The sequence below is a fragment of the Oreochromis niloticus genome, linkage group LG23 (genome assembly GCF_001858045.2).
Source record: "Oreochromis niloticus isolate F11D_XX linkage group LG23, O_niloticus_UMD_NMBU, whole genome shotgun sequence".
NCBI lineage: Eukaryota > Metazoa > Chordata > Actinopteri > Cichliformes > Cichlidae > Oreochromis > Oreochromis niloticus.
Window position 1 is genome coordinate 33,081,719 of NC_031986.2, and position 15,185 is coordinate 33,096,903.

The window sequence follows — 15,185 nt, forward strand, 5'->3', positions numbered from 1 at the left end:
CACCGTCACTCTGCAAGTGAAAGTCTAAGTTCAGCACCTTCAGTATCACGTATCATTACCTTAGGGTTCGAAGGGGTTAACACGTTTCCTCCCAGGACGAAAACGTGTCTCTTATCCTGGATCAAGCGCTCCTCTGGCCTGGAGCGAAGCACCTCGTCCATATTTCTGCTCCTTAAGTTGTAAAAGACGTTCAGAAAACAGGATTAACTGCCAAAGGAGCTCCTCGGCCCCTCGAGAGTTTTACGTTTGGCCAGTCAAAGTGGAAACATTAAGTGAAGAACATTCAAATGAGCGCCTTTGTTTTGTTTTGTTACCATGGATTACATTGGCACCTGTAATTTTTTTATTTTTAAAATGCCATTACTCTGCCTTAGCTTCAGGTAAAGAAGCTCCTGTCACAAATCATTTGAAATAATGACTTCCCAGTTTCATGCTTGTGATCGTGTTGTTTGCTGCAGTAGTTGAGATGTTATGTTTGAATGGAGCTTCAAATTCCCCTTTTCTTTTCTCTCGGCATTTGTTTTTGTAAAAGTTCAGGTCACCATCTCTCTTGGGTGATGTGTAGATGTGATGTGACTTGTTCTTAATGCCAGCATATAGGTTAAACATGTGCCTGTGTGTGTGCAGAGGTGCGTGCGGGAGATAGGAGGGTGTGTTGCTGTGTATGATCCACTTTTGTCCTTAGATGATCCTTTTTTTTTTTTCTTTTTTTTTTTTTTGCATTAGGGATAATTATGTTCAGCCCTCAAGGTACACCAACTGAAATAAGACTCTTATTTGTGCTCACGATTTGTATGTATGTGCTACTGTGACAGGACTGCAAAGGACCATAAATCAATAAAAAATTAAGACAAAGTGCATAAAAATGAAAAGACACAAAACCACCACAAAAAAGGGGAATAGGCCGCATGGAAATGCAAGGTGGCAAAAAGAGGGAAGTTTGTCTGCTCCTGTATCCGTGGGTTTGAATCTGCAGGTCCTGAAAAATAAACACGTAAATATGTGCTAAGTATTCAGCTGTAATTTTTTGGGGTTTTTTGCATATGGTTTTTGGATGTGGTGCACATCTGCAAACTAAAATTAAGGCAGCAGTCATGACTTTTTTATTGACTTTCAGCCGCTGGGTTTTTTTTTCCCCCAACACTGTTGCTACAACAGCCCCAAGATCATCATCACATCATCAGACCCAAGATTTGATCCAAAATGCAAATGAAATTCACTTCAAAATTCAAATTGTTGCTGCTGGGTGTGCAAAGCTGCGTTTGACGTGGTTAAGATTAATCTTTGCAGTTCACGGAATTTCAACATTAGACCTTCCTGATTGAATGGGGGTCGGATTTTAGCTTGAATCCATTCAGGTTTTACTGTAAATGTAGACCCTACTACGACATATGAAAAGAAAAGATATTTCACTTGTTATTATTTCTTTCAGGTTTTACCAAAGGGGACATCCATGATGATTTATCCAAAACACAAAGCAGCCTCCACTTTGTAACATGATTAACTCTACCTAAATATTTGCTCACTTTTTACACACAAAAGTTACTCGGAACACATTTTGCTTCCTGCTCATAACGTAAATTAACACCTTTTATATAATCTACTGCTGACATAAAACATTGATCAGTGTGATTTTAGAGTTGATAAAACCTGAGTAGCTGACATAAACTGAATTATGCTTGAACGACAGTGTGTATTATTCACAACCTTTTACATTAAACAAGAGGTTTCCGTTGGGAGTGTTAGTGTTTCTTCTCACTTTTCTTTCCACATACAGCGCAGTGCAGTGTAGTAAGAGTACATCATTACTTTGTCAGAGTGAAGCACATGGATTCACAAGATAAATGACTTTCAAAGCTAATGATTGCATTCCTTTCTGGAAAGGTAAGCCTGTGCCTGGGGCTAGAAAATATGACTTGTGCTTCACTCCAATTATTTTCCACCAGTAAAACATCAAACTAATCAACTGGCAGTTTGCAGCTATGGTCTCCTGACAGTGTGTTTAGCTTTGGCACACAAAGAGTGATGAGGTCTATAAAAAAGTCCCTTGCTCTGTGGTGTATGTTTTAGTCTTATTATGGGAAATAAAGATGTATGACGAGTATGGGAACAAGATGAAATCAGTGACTACTATATTAGCTTGTTATCATGATCCTTGTTGAAGGGTTGGTTGGGTATAACTTGTTTTGTTGGAGGTCAAGGTCACTGTAATCCACAGCGGAAGTCCCCATGTCTGGCTCGACAGGTCCAAGTGGTTATTTTGCTTGATTGTGATGCGAGACGATTTTCCCTCTGCCCTGAAGTGGAATGTGGTCGTCAAAGTGAGAAGCTTAAAAACTGCCCATCAGCGCCTGTGACCCCGGATGGCCCCGGAGCTGCCTGGGATGCTTGGGGCCAGTAACATAAGACAAATTCTGTGAGACACTCTTGCAATCCTGGTGTGGCACGCAGTCTTCTCATCTCTCTGAAATACCTTCAAAGCCCTCATAGATATGCCAGCATGGATACCAGGCTTCTTTTCACAGGTCATGCAACCTCAAGTCACCATTTTCATTTCTCTGACATGCGCCCTGCTTGTTTGTTTGGTAAACATGTTACACCTGTCAGAGGAATGCCGGTTGCTAACGGGCCAAGTCCAACAGCATTTATTATCTTCTGTGGCGCTTCCCCCTTCTTCTCGCCTCTCTTGTTTGTCCATCTGTTGCCCTCGCAGCGGTGAATTCAGTAAGTGTGAAGGAGCGAACGTGTGAGGGGAGGCGCGTGCGTGTCTGTTCACGCATGTCCGGCGCTGTGTGCGGATGTGTCCGCGCGCGCACACAGAGGCTACCGGGCTGTTTGTCTGGACTGCCGTCTTGTAACGGAGCTAGAGACACTGTTTTTATTTATCCCTCCCCCAGCTGTCACTGTTGTGTCTGGAGCGTGTTCGCTGAACTCAGGGCCATGGGACACTTGGAGAACTGTCAAATCCACTAACACTCCCAACTATGCAGAATGTTGCAGCTCCGAACACACCCTGGATTCCTGTTATGGAAAACAAAAGCTGAGCTGGACATTCAAGAAATGTGCAACCTCCATCTGACTCTCCTACCTATAAATTTGTCTTTATTCTTTGTGCATCCAAAACTCTAAAGAAAGCAGAAGAAAAACATCACCTAACTCACAGCCTTGTGCTGTGCTGTTGACCCCAGGGCTGCCAAATTTCTTAGAAGCTTTTAATCATGTCACAAGTGCATGATTGAACGATAACTGCTAAATCATAACGAATAAACTTCCACACGTCCTTTTTTTTTTAACTGTGTGATTTCCTTCAGAGACAGACTGAGCAGCTTCATTTGAAACATTTAAAAGAAAGTTTTCTTTTCAGATTAATACTGAATGTCAAAGTCAACCTACTTTTTTGTAACAATTTCATTTTCAACTTTTTTTTCTCTCTAAGAAGTAATTGCTTCCCACTTGACCTCCTCAGAATCAGCTAAAGCATTTGTGTAAAATAACTTTATCATATTTAGTGAAGCTATTTCCCTTCAGACTATCACCATTTTCACTGACTGGCCTTCAAAATAAAAATAAATAACACAAAAACTTTAGCTTTGGAAAAAGTTGTTTAATCAGTTACTTAACTATAGCATGCAAATACCAATTTGTCTTTCCATTTTGCAGCCATACAAGTGTAAAAAAATGACAGTATTAGAAAATTGTTGTGGCATACAAGAGAAAGCAGCTAAAAGATGAGCCTTGTATCACCCGTAGGTAAAAATGAAACCTTTCACACGCTCCAACTTGTTCTGATCAGCTACCTATCCCACAGGGTGTTAGTTTTCCCAGAATGCACCTTTTTGAAGTTTTCTCCAGTGAATTCTCAGGAAACAGATCAAACATCCAGTGTACCAACACTTTTTTTTCATTATAGACATTAAATAGGAATTGGTGCAATTTTTTCACAATCTCTCTCTCTCTCTCTCTCTCTCTCTCTCATTCCATATATATATACATAGAGCAGTCGGTACAGTGGCCTCCAAGTTGGGCGAGTGTTGCTCTAGCAGATCCCAGGAACGACATCCAAGATGCAGTCCTAGGAACAGCAAAGATACTGTGGACTTTTAAAAACTATTTCTTATATGGATTCACTCAAATCTAAATGCTCCTTGGTAATTATGGGACATTTTTACCAAGGAGCTTTTACCATGGTGCTGATAGATGGCCTGGTTATACTCAATATACAGAAATGGAATGGGATTTGAGTGTCAAAGAAATTCTTGGCTGGACGCAATAATTTTTAATAATGTGTTAAACATTCTTGTTTACTCACTATGGAAAACTGGTTATATTGATTTTTATAAAAAAATAATAATTCAGATTTACCTCTTAGATGACTTCTATAATGACTCTGACTGTCAGCTGTTCTTATATTTTTTCCATTGTCCAGTAATTGTAACACTTGCTAGCACAATGATGGTAATTGTAGACTTTATTTTTAAGCTTGTCTTTAAAGCTTTCAAAGGTTTTTGTCCTTACTGACATGCCTGCTGATTCTACAGTTTTGATAATAAGTTCCGCATCACATGCTGCTCCTGCATGAACCCAACCTTCTATGCGCATATTGCATAACTATAACCAAAGAACTTTAAATACTAAAAGCCTCTATTCTCTGGATGTCTGCTTTCATAGTGAGTGGTCATAAGATGTAAAACAAAAATACAGATTTCATGTGGAAAGAAATTTTTCTTCTGCAATCGTTGATCATGTTTTGAATTCTTCTTCATTTATTTATTTTTGTAGGTTGGGATTGTGGTGAAATAATTTTCTGATGCCACAACACAAGGGAGATACTTTATGGTATCTGGCAACAGCCACTGCTAATCTGTCATGTTTCTCACATATGTGAGTTTCTGTTGCAGTTTTACAGCAGTACAAAAGGTGCAGGTAACTTTTGGGTCTGATCAATGAAACCAACATGGAAGTACTGTAGACTTGTGTTCATTGCACTTGCCAGCAGGGGGCGACACTCCAAATGTCTTGTATGTACTTGACCTCTGACCTCAGTAAACATTTTCCTGATGAGTTAGTGATCAGTTACGAGAAGAAGGGCGTTTATCAATATGCGTACTTGTGCGTACTTGCGTTCTCGTGTACTCGTGATACGTCATCAGTCGGAGACCAAGTACTGTTCCAATTCGAAGTACGCATCAAGCCGAGAACGCGAAAAAGTCCCGGATGTGTTCTCGATCCGCCCGTTTTATCGAGCATGCATCGGTGTGGACTTGGGACAGCTATATATCCCAGAATGCATTTCGTCCAAAACTCAACAGCGGACTCCCGGCACATCGTTTTCAACCCCCCCCCCCCCCGCTCGCGGTCTTCTCACTACTCAGGTTAAAGAAACCCCAGCAGCTGTCTATAGTATTGAGTGTCCACTAGAATAGAAATAAAAGCGTTCTAACATCTCACCTGCTTGTTTTTATTAAGGTATGTACACGTATGTACATGTACACTATTTTTATTAATAGAGGTTTCACTACTGAGGTTAAAAATGATATATAAGTCACTTAGATCACTTCTAAATGTTAATGTTTGGTTTATTTCAGTGTTTTATTTGTTCCTGAGTAATCCGGTTTGGCTGTGATTACAGTTAAGCTTCATAACATGTTACTCACAGTTAAATTAGGAGGGGACGGCAGTAAAAACTCCGGACCTGTGACATCATCACATACGCAGGTGTTCCAATTGTACATATCGCGAGTCCGTGCTCGTGTTCTCGGCGGGTACGTACTCCCGTGCGTTCTCGGCGAGTACGTACTCACCGAGAACGCGAGTACGTACTCGCGTACTTGGGCATTGATAAACGGCCGAAATTTCTGGTTGTCTTAAATGTTTCCCTTATATTTTGCATGTTTTAACTCATCTCCAATTTCATTTTGTGAGGCACCTTGTGCGAAGGTGCATAAGAGCCAATTTTCATTTTAATAATTACTGGAGTTTTTTGTTTTTGTTTGGTTTTTTTTACAACAAAGTCAAAGTAGTATTTTGATTTTTTTTTCTCAAAATCCTTCATCAAAAAATTAATTGATAAAAAAAATCCTTTTATATTTATTTTATTAATGTGACATTGTATTGATGTCGTAAAACATACGACATTAATACGCTTTATTGTTATTCATTTGGGACCATCTTTTGAGCGCCCCCTGTTGTAACTCTGGTTGAACTGCAGCCCGTTTCTGTGCGGTGGGATGAACAGGAAGTGGAATGCCTCTCCTGGATCTGCTCTGGAACGCCTGATGCTCTAACCGGAAGCTGCAGGATATCATGTTCGTTCGTTGAGCGCAGAGGAAACAGCAGGTGTGTCTGCAGGCTTTTGGAGGTGGTAGGTATTTGTTTAGGAAAAAATCATGCTGGTTCCAGTTTTCATGCTAGACCAAACAAGATAAGTTTTCTAACACACAAGTGTGCGGTTTGAGTCAGCTAAATGATTTTCTTTAATTTTTTAAAGGGTTAAAGCAGAAATATGTTTGTGTGCTGAGTTAAAGTGGCTCCCGGCTTCTGCTTTCTTTGAAAGTATCAAATATGAGAGTTTTATCCGTCTTCTCATACAGTTTTGCCTGAAAAAGAACTAATATATTTAAGTATTTATTTTTAAACGAAATTGTGATATTATTGTCATGTCATCACGTGGGGTTGTTTGAGTTTCTTTTTCTTTTTTAAAAAAAAATGAAACTGTGATGTCTGATTTCTGATTTGACTTTAAAGCTGACTGGAAAATGTGGGCTGAGGGTTGATGACATGAGTCAACACAACACAGAAGCTGATGAGACATTTGTCAGACAGACCTGTGTAAACTATGTCCAGATGATGGAGAGAATAATTTGAAACATAAATGCTGATTGTTAGCTTGTCATTATTACTTAATTCAGCCTTGCCACAGTGTACTGATATGATTTATGTTTCAAAACGTCAAGTGAAAGTGTGCTGACTGAGCTCTATTTCCAGTCTGTACTTGCAGCTTGTGCAATACATGAAAATCACCACACTGGCTGTTGTTCACTGGCTGAGGTGGGTTGATGAGGACTGCATTCCCTGCCATATTTCGCATGTCAGACAGGGTATGAGAGTGAGTCTGTGTTGCCGTGTCAGTCATCCCGCCTCTTGTTTTAGGATGCCCCCATTAGACGCAGGGCAGACGGTCAGCGGTGGTGGGACTAAGCACCGATGACAAGCTGCTGGAAAGGCTGCAGTTGAGGAGAATGAGCAGAGCCTGCACAGGGACCGGCCCGAGCCTCAGACATGTACGCACACACACACACACACACACACACACACTGAACCCACATTCGTATTTAAGTCCTCATACACATGCATATCATAGCTGTCTGCAATCTGACACTCACTATAATATTTTATTGCTGCAATGGAAAACATTGTGTTTGATTTATGTTTTCTGAGTTATTATTTACATTAGTTTATCATTAGCTTTAATTAATGTTGAATTCCATTCATTTTTGCTTTTAACGATCACCTGCTCGCCAACATGGGCAAACAGCCACCTGCTGCCTTGTGCATACTGTACATGCTGTACATAGAGACAGTGAATGTCACGATCCCTAATGCATATTTGTTGATACGTGATAGTAAGTTTTATTTTCACGTTTTTTTTATGTAGTGTTAGCTATTTGGAAGTCCAATTATGTGCTGTGGGCATCAGAAACGTTATCAGTGATCACATCTGAGGCGTCTCATGTGAGTTTATGTTTTACAGTTTGAAACGCCTCCACATTTTTTGATATATGTTCAAAGTGCTTCAGTACCACCAACCCTTAGTTTACTTTCTAGTGGACCTTTGAAAGCGTCCAAATATTAACCTATCAGGCACCATATCATGACCACCTGCCTAATATTGTGTTGGTCCCTCTTTTACTGCCTAAACAGCCATTGAGGCATGGACTCTACTCCACCCCTCAAGGTGTGCTGTGGTATCTGCACCAAGATGTTAGCAACAGAGCCTTTAAGTCCCGTAAGCCGCAAGGTGGGGCATCTATGGATTGGACTTGTTTGCACATCCCACAGATGCTCGTTTGGATTGAGATTTGGGGAATTTGGGGGCCAAGTCAACACCTCAAACTCGCTGATGTGCTCGTCAAACCAGTTGTTGGTCTGCAACGATCTCAAAGCCACCTTCTTCCATTGCTCTTTGGTCTGGTTTTCATGCTCATGTGTCCATTGTTGTTGCTTTCAGTGGTTGACCGAGGTCAGCATGGTCTGGCCTGCTTCTCTACGGCCGCATACGCAACAAACTGCAATGCGCTGTGTATTCTGACACCTTTCTATCAGAACCAGCGTGAACTGTTTTTGGTAATTTGAGCTACAGTAGCACATCTGATGGATTGGACCACAAAGGTCAGCCTTCGCTCCCACATTCATCAGTGAGCCTCGGCGCCTATTACCTGTCGCTGGTCCGCCACTGTTTCTTCCTTGGACCACTTTTGATAGATACTGACACCTGCAGACCGAGAATATCCCACAAGAGCTGTTGTTGTGGAGATGCTCTCAACCAGTTGTCTAGTCATCACAATTTGGCACTTATCAAATCCTCATGCTTGCCCATTTTTCCTGCTTCTCACACATCAACTTTGAGGACAAAATGTTCACTTCCTCCCTAATATATCCTAATCCTAGCACTAACAGGTGGCATGAAGAAGAGATAATCAGTGTTATTTACCTTACCTGTCAGTGGTTGTTATGTTATTCATGATTAGTGTAAATGGAGCTGATCTCTGTGGATGAAATAGTGTGAGAGACTAATTAGGATAATTTGCTAGCCTGATGTTGGACACAGTTGTCAACTTGACGATCTTCAAATCCATGTTTAGTCTGAACATGGAAATCACTGATTTCTCTTTGGGCATCAGTTTCGTTTTCCCCCGGTCAGTCAGGTGCTTGTGTCAACGTCCATCCAGATGTTTGGCTTTGCTGACCTTTAAATGCTCCATTTCTCTGACATGTACTATCTTTTTTAAATGGAGAGCTACACTGAGTTTTTCTTTAGGTGTGGGAGATTTAATACGTGTTCAGGGTTGCAGAAAAGCAACAGTCACTGTTGGTTTACACTGTGGTTTACACTGAGCTTAACACTTTACAGCAGCTTCTTAACCACGGTGATCCCACCCAAGGTGCTGATTGGAACGGTTGGTTCTCCCACTCTACTGATACAGATAGTTTGTTTTTTTTTAATCAAGGAAACATTGTTTCACAGCAAAAAGTAACAAGTATCAGCTTAAGTCAGCTCAGACATGATGACCAGCCAAAATCATTTAAAGTAGTAGTGGATTTAAATATATATATATATATATATATATATATATAGTTCAGAATCATCTTTATTTGGCCAAGTTTGTACACACAAACAAGGAATTTCACTCCAACCTACTTTTCTCTCTGCATGCAAAGAAAATAAATGTTTTTTCAATAGTTAGTATATAATTAATAATGATAACAGCATACACCTTGTCTAAACTAACTAAAACACTAGAGGAAGTGTAACAAAAACTGCTTTTTGCTCTACATCTATAAATGTTTGTGTATGTGTTTACATTTATTTCACATTCATATATATTTTATTTTATGTTGTGGATTATTAATGTTTTCCAGTATTTCCATTTCACTTCATACTCCTATGCGGTATCTGTGTGAAGTTGTGTATTTTATTCCCAAAGATGAACTTTGTGAAAGTAAATGTTTGGGCTATATAATTTGGTGGTGCACTTTTATAATATAAGCTGCATATAAAGTAATTAAATTGGCAACATCCTGCTCAACTACGACCCTGATGTAATGTTATAGTTGTACTTTATCTCCTCTTCCAGTTGTGACATGTTTTAAGGATTTTTAAAGCACTTTTTTGGCATTGTTCGGTTAGGCTTAAAGAAAAAAAACCCCCCTCAGAAATACAAAACTGTTCAGCGCATCAGTGTGAAAACACACCTCACATGACCCATGTGTCAAAATAGTGTTATTATCCTCTAAGAATGTTAACCGCACTGGTCTGAGCCAGTGGCCGTTTCTGCCCCGTGGGCCTGTTTCCTCACCAAGTGGAGCAGTTTACGAGTGAGGTTAAGATGTCAGTCTCAGCCTTCCTTTAACTGTCCCCCAGCCTGACCTCCGGCACAGGAGGGAAGAATGCGAAGGCTTGACCCTAAGTGAGCACTCCGCCTCTCCCTCCCTCCTCCCCGACCCACCTCCACCCCAGCAGCAGGAGCAGCAGCCTGTGGGCTCCTCGTGTCAGCCACTGTGTCCCCAGCAACCTCCTCGCAGTTTGCAAATATGCCCTCGATATGGCTGGCATGTCGTACGCACATGTCCCAGTGGTGGGAGATAAATTTGAGAGCAAGGAGATGTCAGGCCGGCGACAGCTGTGGGCTACAATTTCACCAGATGTCTGCCGTTGCTAACCTTCAGCAGACATGAACTGGCCGCCCCCTGCACGCACTTTACATGCACAGTAAATATTTTCTCAACACGAAGCTCAAAGAAGGCGCAAACCAGAATTTGTTTGTCACATCTCGCATAGCCAGAGCCTTCTGGGCCATGATTTATAAGACGCGCAGGCACGTACTGATGAAATGCAGCCGGTGTTTTTTGAAGAGAATCACAGCTGGAGCTGTGACGGGAGTCTCTGTATGGATCTGTGCTCCTGGTGCTCACCGGATCACACTAGGGATGAAATTCCTGCTGGAGGGGAGTCTTGTTGTCCACTCTTCAAAAACCTGCTGGTGGCACTGTGATGCTGGATGGTGGATGAAAAGCTCAAATCTTTAGCTTAAGTAAAAGCTTGAATTCCTATTACATATGTTAAACTCATACACAGTGAACACAGACAATTTAGTGTCATAACAGACCAACAGCCAGTTATAAATGACATCAGAATTTAACACATCACATCTCAGAGAAATGTGTAGTTAAGAATTTGATTTCCTGCTAAATCTGTTGCAAAATGAGCCTCAGCACCAGTTCCAGTCTCATGATTCATAATTCACCAAGTCCACCCAGTCCTTGTCTATGAAGTCATTCTAATGTCATTCAGGCATCATAAACAGCTGAAGGAGCGTGCAGCGCTGGCAGTAGATGTGGACAGATGTGGCTAACAGCTGCCTCCATAGTTCAGGTTGCACATCTTGATGCTCGCAACAGAATCCTTACTGCTTATGCTATTTTGCTCTGTTTTACAAAGCCTAAAAATTGAGCAGTAGCTTTGGTTTGCTTAGTCTTAACCTACTAATTTCCTCACTAGCACTCATGAATCCTGAAGGCCAGCGCTGCCAAAGTGGCGATTAGGCATCAAAAATGTTTGTATACCTGTTTGCCTACATGCAAAATTACTTTTTAAACACATTAACCATTTCAACAATTCAGGAAGCACCTGCTGCTGTTAAAACTGTGCGTCAGCTGTGTTTTCGTGTGAAAAAGAAACATCTGAATAAAATGCACACACAGGATCACAGCTGCTGGTTCACTGAGGTCCACCTGTTAAGGTGAATGTGAATGAGTGCGATCTTGTCCCGTTGTGCTGGTATAAATACTGACGCTTCACGCTGGAAGTGGGAAATCACCTCCCTGGTGTGTGTCTGTCTGTGTGGAGCTGCATACACACAACACCCCGGTACAGACATATACAACTGAAAATGTAACAGTATCCCAACTGAATGTAAAATAGAGCATTTAAATGAATAGTTTTGCACTGAGGCTTGATGTTAAGGATTGCCGTTGTCCGTTCTCACTTCATTTAATAATTCTTCCTTGATTTTTCCAAGTATGAAACACTTGGACCGTGGCAAAGACTTGATTTCGTAGAGTTGTGATTATGAATTGAGGGAGTGCTGTGTTTAGACTTTGATTCATGATTCATTACTTTGAGTCAGGTTCGTTCTCAGGGTTACTTTTGAATAATCTAGCCTGTGAAGTGGAACGGGCAGCAAAGTGTGAAAACTAGGATCTCTGTCTCTTCAAACATAATGGAAAAAATTTTGTACAACTTTTGAAAAATAATCCAGGGCGTTCTTAGTGGCACGTTCTAAGATTATAAGTTGTAAACTTTGCTAAATTAAGGTCATATAAAAATTTTAACTTCAAATTAAGCAGATCTGTTTGGCTTTGATGTTCAACATGACGTTTCCTACAACTCAGAACATGAAATGAAATTTGAACCATATTCTTGAAACAGTTTGTAAGCTGAAACTGAAGCAAACTGTAAGCGAGAGTACGCAATAAAAATAAACAGAAAGTAAATGAAATATTAATGCAATAACATATAACATTTAAATTAAATAATGCAACATTAAGATGAAATGCAGAAAAAGTACATTAAAAAATAAAATGTCTTAAAATGGAATTAAGTGCAGTTAAGTGAATAACTTCAAATAAATAATGTCTGTAAAGCAAATGCTTTCAGTTCCTCCAGCAGGAGGACAAAAGGTAAAAGCTGCAGTTTTAACATTCAGCAGACTTCCTGCCAGGTAGTATGTAAAGTATATACTCTGTACTGATTGGCTAAAATGATGTGGAGACTTAAAAATAGGTGTAATGTGTTCTGTCCTTCTATCAGCAGAGCTCTGAATGAATTGTACATTAAAATGTTTTTAATTAGACTGGACAGCAGAGAGTTACAGCAGTCGAGTTTGGCAGATAAAAAAGCAAGCACCAGTTTCCTTGAGTCACTCATAGAGAGCGGAGGCCGCGCTTCAGTTAAATTTTGAGTCAAAGCTCATTCTTGGGTATCTTGCTTTACAGCTTCTCGGTAAATCTGAGGGAAATCATTTCTGTGATGAGTATCTCTCTATGCTTTAGAACCTGTTATTATAATTTCAGCTTTATTATTGGTTGAGATGTGAAAGTTTTTGTGACACTAATATCGAAAATGCATTTCAAGCTCTGTGAGACTTATTAAACATCATAGCTGTCATCACTGCTTTGTTGTGTGCTGGGGTCTTCCTGCCACCCTCACAACAGAGTACAAGTATTAAATATAAATTCATGCAGATAAAAATTCTCTTTTAACTGTAGCAGTCCTCACTGCACTGATACGCTCAAAAATTGCGCTATTGACATGTGTTTGAATAGTGAATAAATGGGAATCAGTTGCAGCATGTGCAGTTACCCACCTACAAAGGTCACCATTGCAGAGATTAATCACAGATTAATTTGTACTTTTCGTAAAAATTTTTCTTTTACTACAACAGTATTTGTATAACTCATCTGTGAGCTCCTTAGTGAACTTCTTATGGGGGCGGGATGGGGGGAATTCTTCAGAAAGGTGCTCTGACTGATGAGTAATCTTGCTTGTCAAGTTCCAGAGAAGTGAAAAACGTTGGTGGATTTTTGCTCCTGACTGTTTCGTGTCATTCTATAGAGACGCTTTTAGGATGGCGAGATGTCTTCAAATTAAAATGCATTTATTTTCTTTACACATGCTTTCTTTTTTGTTACTAGTGTTGCTTCTTGTGCAGTGTTAAAGGTTTTTATGACTGATTATTTCCCCAGTCTCTTCAGCACGTGTAGACAGTGAGGTAAAGTTATCGTGTCAAATATCACACATTTTATAAGATGTGACTGAAAAACAATAAGTAACATAAATGATGCGATGAACCATCTGAGGACATGATGATTAATAATGATGAAGAAAACATGATATTTGCCTAAAATATCAAAAAGCTATGCAATAAAACTTAATGAGCAGCTTTTGATAAGGCTTTTCTATACATGTGAGTCACTGGTGTTACCTACAGCCTCTAAGTAAGAGTAATGGCTCTGTTATCTACCTGTAAGGAAGATAACACTGGTTCTGATAAATGAAAAGGCTCACTAGATTTACTATGAGCAAGTCTTTATAGAGCTTCAGGAAATGATATATATATATATATATATAAAGGGAAGTTAAGTGTGTTTTGTTTTTTCAAAATAACCTTTCTGACACAATAACAGCCTTACTTTTTTATATTTGCCAAATTAATTTTACACTTATCATATATCATATATTACATTTATCACATATTTGGTAGTTATGTGCATAAAATGACATTAACAGTGGTTAAAACAACACGTTTGTCCTGAAAACATATAACTTACCCACTTTATTTTACTGTGGGGATGAGCACTTCTGGAATGTGTGATTAAAAAACTATTTCTGTTGAATTGATGGCTCAGGAAGGTGAAAATGTTCAAATAATATGTTATTTTATGTTCACATAGAAATAACTTAAGCCTAAAGTGTTTTTCGGGTGTAATTTCTGTGAAAACAATCGATAGAATAACCTAGAGTACACTTTACAGAGAACAGCAGGACAATTGATCCTCAAATTGATGGAAAGGTGGGCTGGTTCTGCAGTTCCAGAGAGGAAGCCAGGACTGGGGTGCGGGAATGGGTTTTTGTTTTTTTCTTAAATACACAATGAGAGAACGCGTTGGCAGCAAGGCTGAGAGGTGTTTCTGTACTTGGCTATCATGGGTGCTGTTATCCACATTTCAACATCTGTAGTTTTGTGATGAATCTCAAAGTAACTTAGCTTGAGTCACTGTTCCAAATAATCCCTTTGTTTCATACTGAATTAATATTCTGTCTCACAGTTTTAGCCCCTGTTAAAGCTCCCCTCTCTTAAAGCCTACTCTCCTTTGTCCTTTGAACCTGTGAGCTGCACTCACTCAACTTTGTTGGCTCTGAGTAAGGAAGCTTGACAACCTGAAGCATCAGGTCTTTAACCTTTGCATACACTTAACGCGTTATTCAAAACAAAATTATGTTAATTTTGTACATTAATTTTTATAGGCTGACATGAATCATGATAGAGAGTAAAGATAAGCATAATAGCTCCTTTTTAATACATCAAAAGGGAGAGGCTAGATTACATTAACAACTTGCTTCTGCAGCCCGAGGATGACAAAAAAAATCCTAACAGCTTCACTTTAACCACACAAAAGCACTCATTATGCACAAGGTACTACAGACGCCAGCGCTTTAATCTTCCACCAAGCTAAAGTCCAGAGTTTCAAACATGAAATAGATGAAATGCATCTTAAATGTATTTTAGTATTTTTTTTAACTTGAGGATGTCAAATTGCGTACCGGTACGCTCTTTGAAATGTTGTGGTTTAGTAATGATGCTAATACACACAGTCCATACAGCGTAGGTTAAAGGCCAGCATCA

At 39.8% G+C, this 15,185-nt stretch overlaps 1 protein-coding gene across 9 annotated transcripts in view; it reads left to right on the plus strand.

The window, feature by feature from the left end:
• Window positions 1-6,216: 6,216 nt before the first annotated feature.
• Window positions 6,217-15,185, plus strand: part of tp63 (tumor protein p63) — a 58,972-nt gene continuing 50,003 nt past the window's right edge. For 3 of the 9 annotated variants that reach the window (XM_019351681.2, XM_019351682.2, XM_019351684.2), the window contains exons 1-3: window positions 6,223-6,361; window positions 6,985-7,047; window positions 7,150-7,280. In XM_019351681.2, coding sequence (XP_019207226.1) covers window positions 7,239-7,280 — 42 coding nt within the window. In that variant the 5' untranslated portion in view covers window positions 6,223-6,361; window positions 6,985-7,047; window positions 7,150-7,238. Of the gene's footprint in view, window positions 6,362-6,984; window positions 7,048-7,149; window positions 7,281-15,185 lie in introns of all 9 variants that reach the window. The other 6 variants (XM_019351683.2, XM_005451225.4, XM_005451231.4 and 3 more) reach the window with 5 other exon arrangements.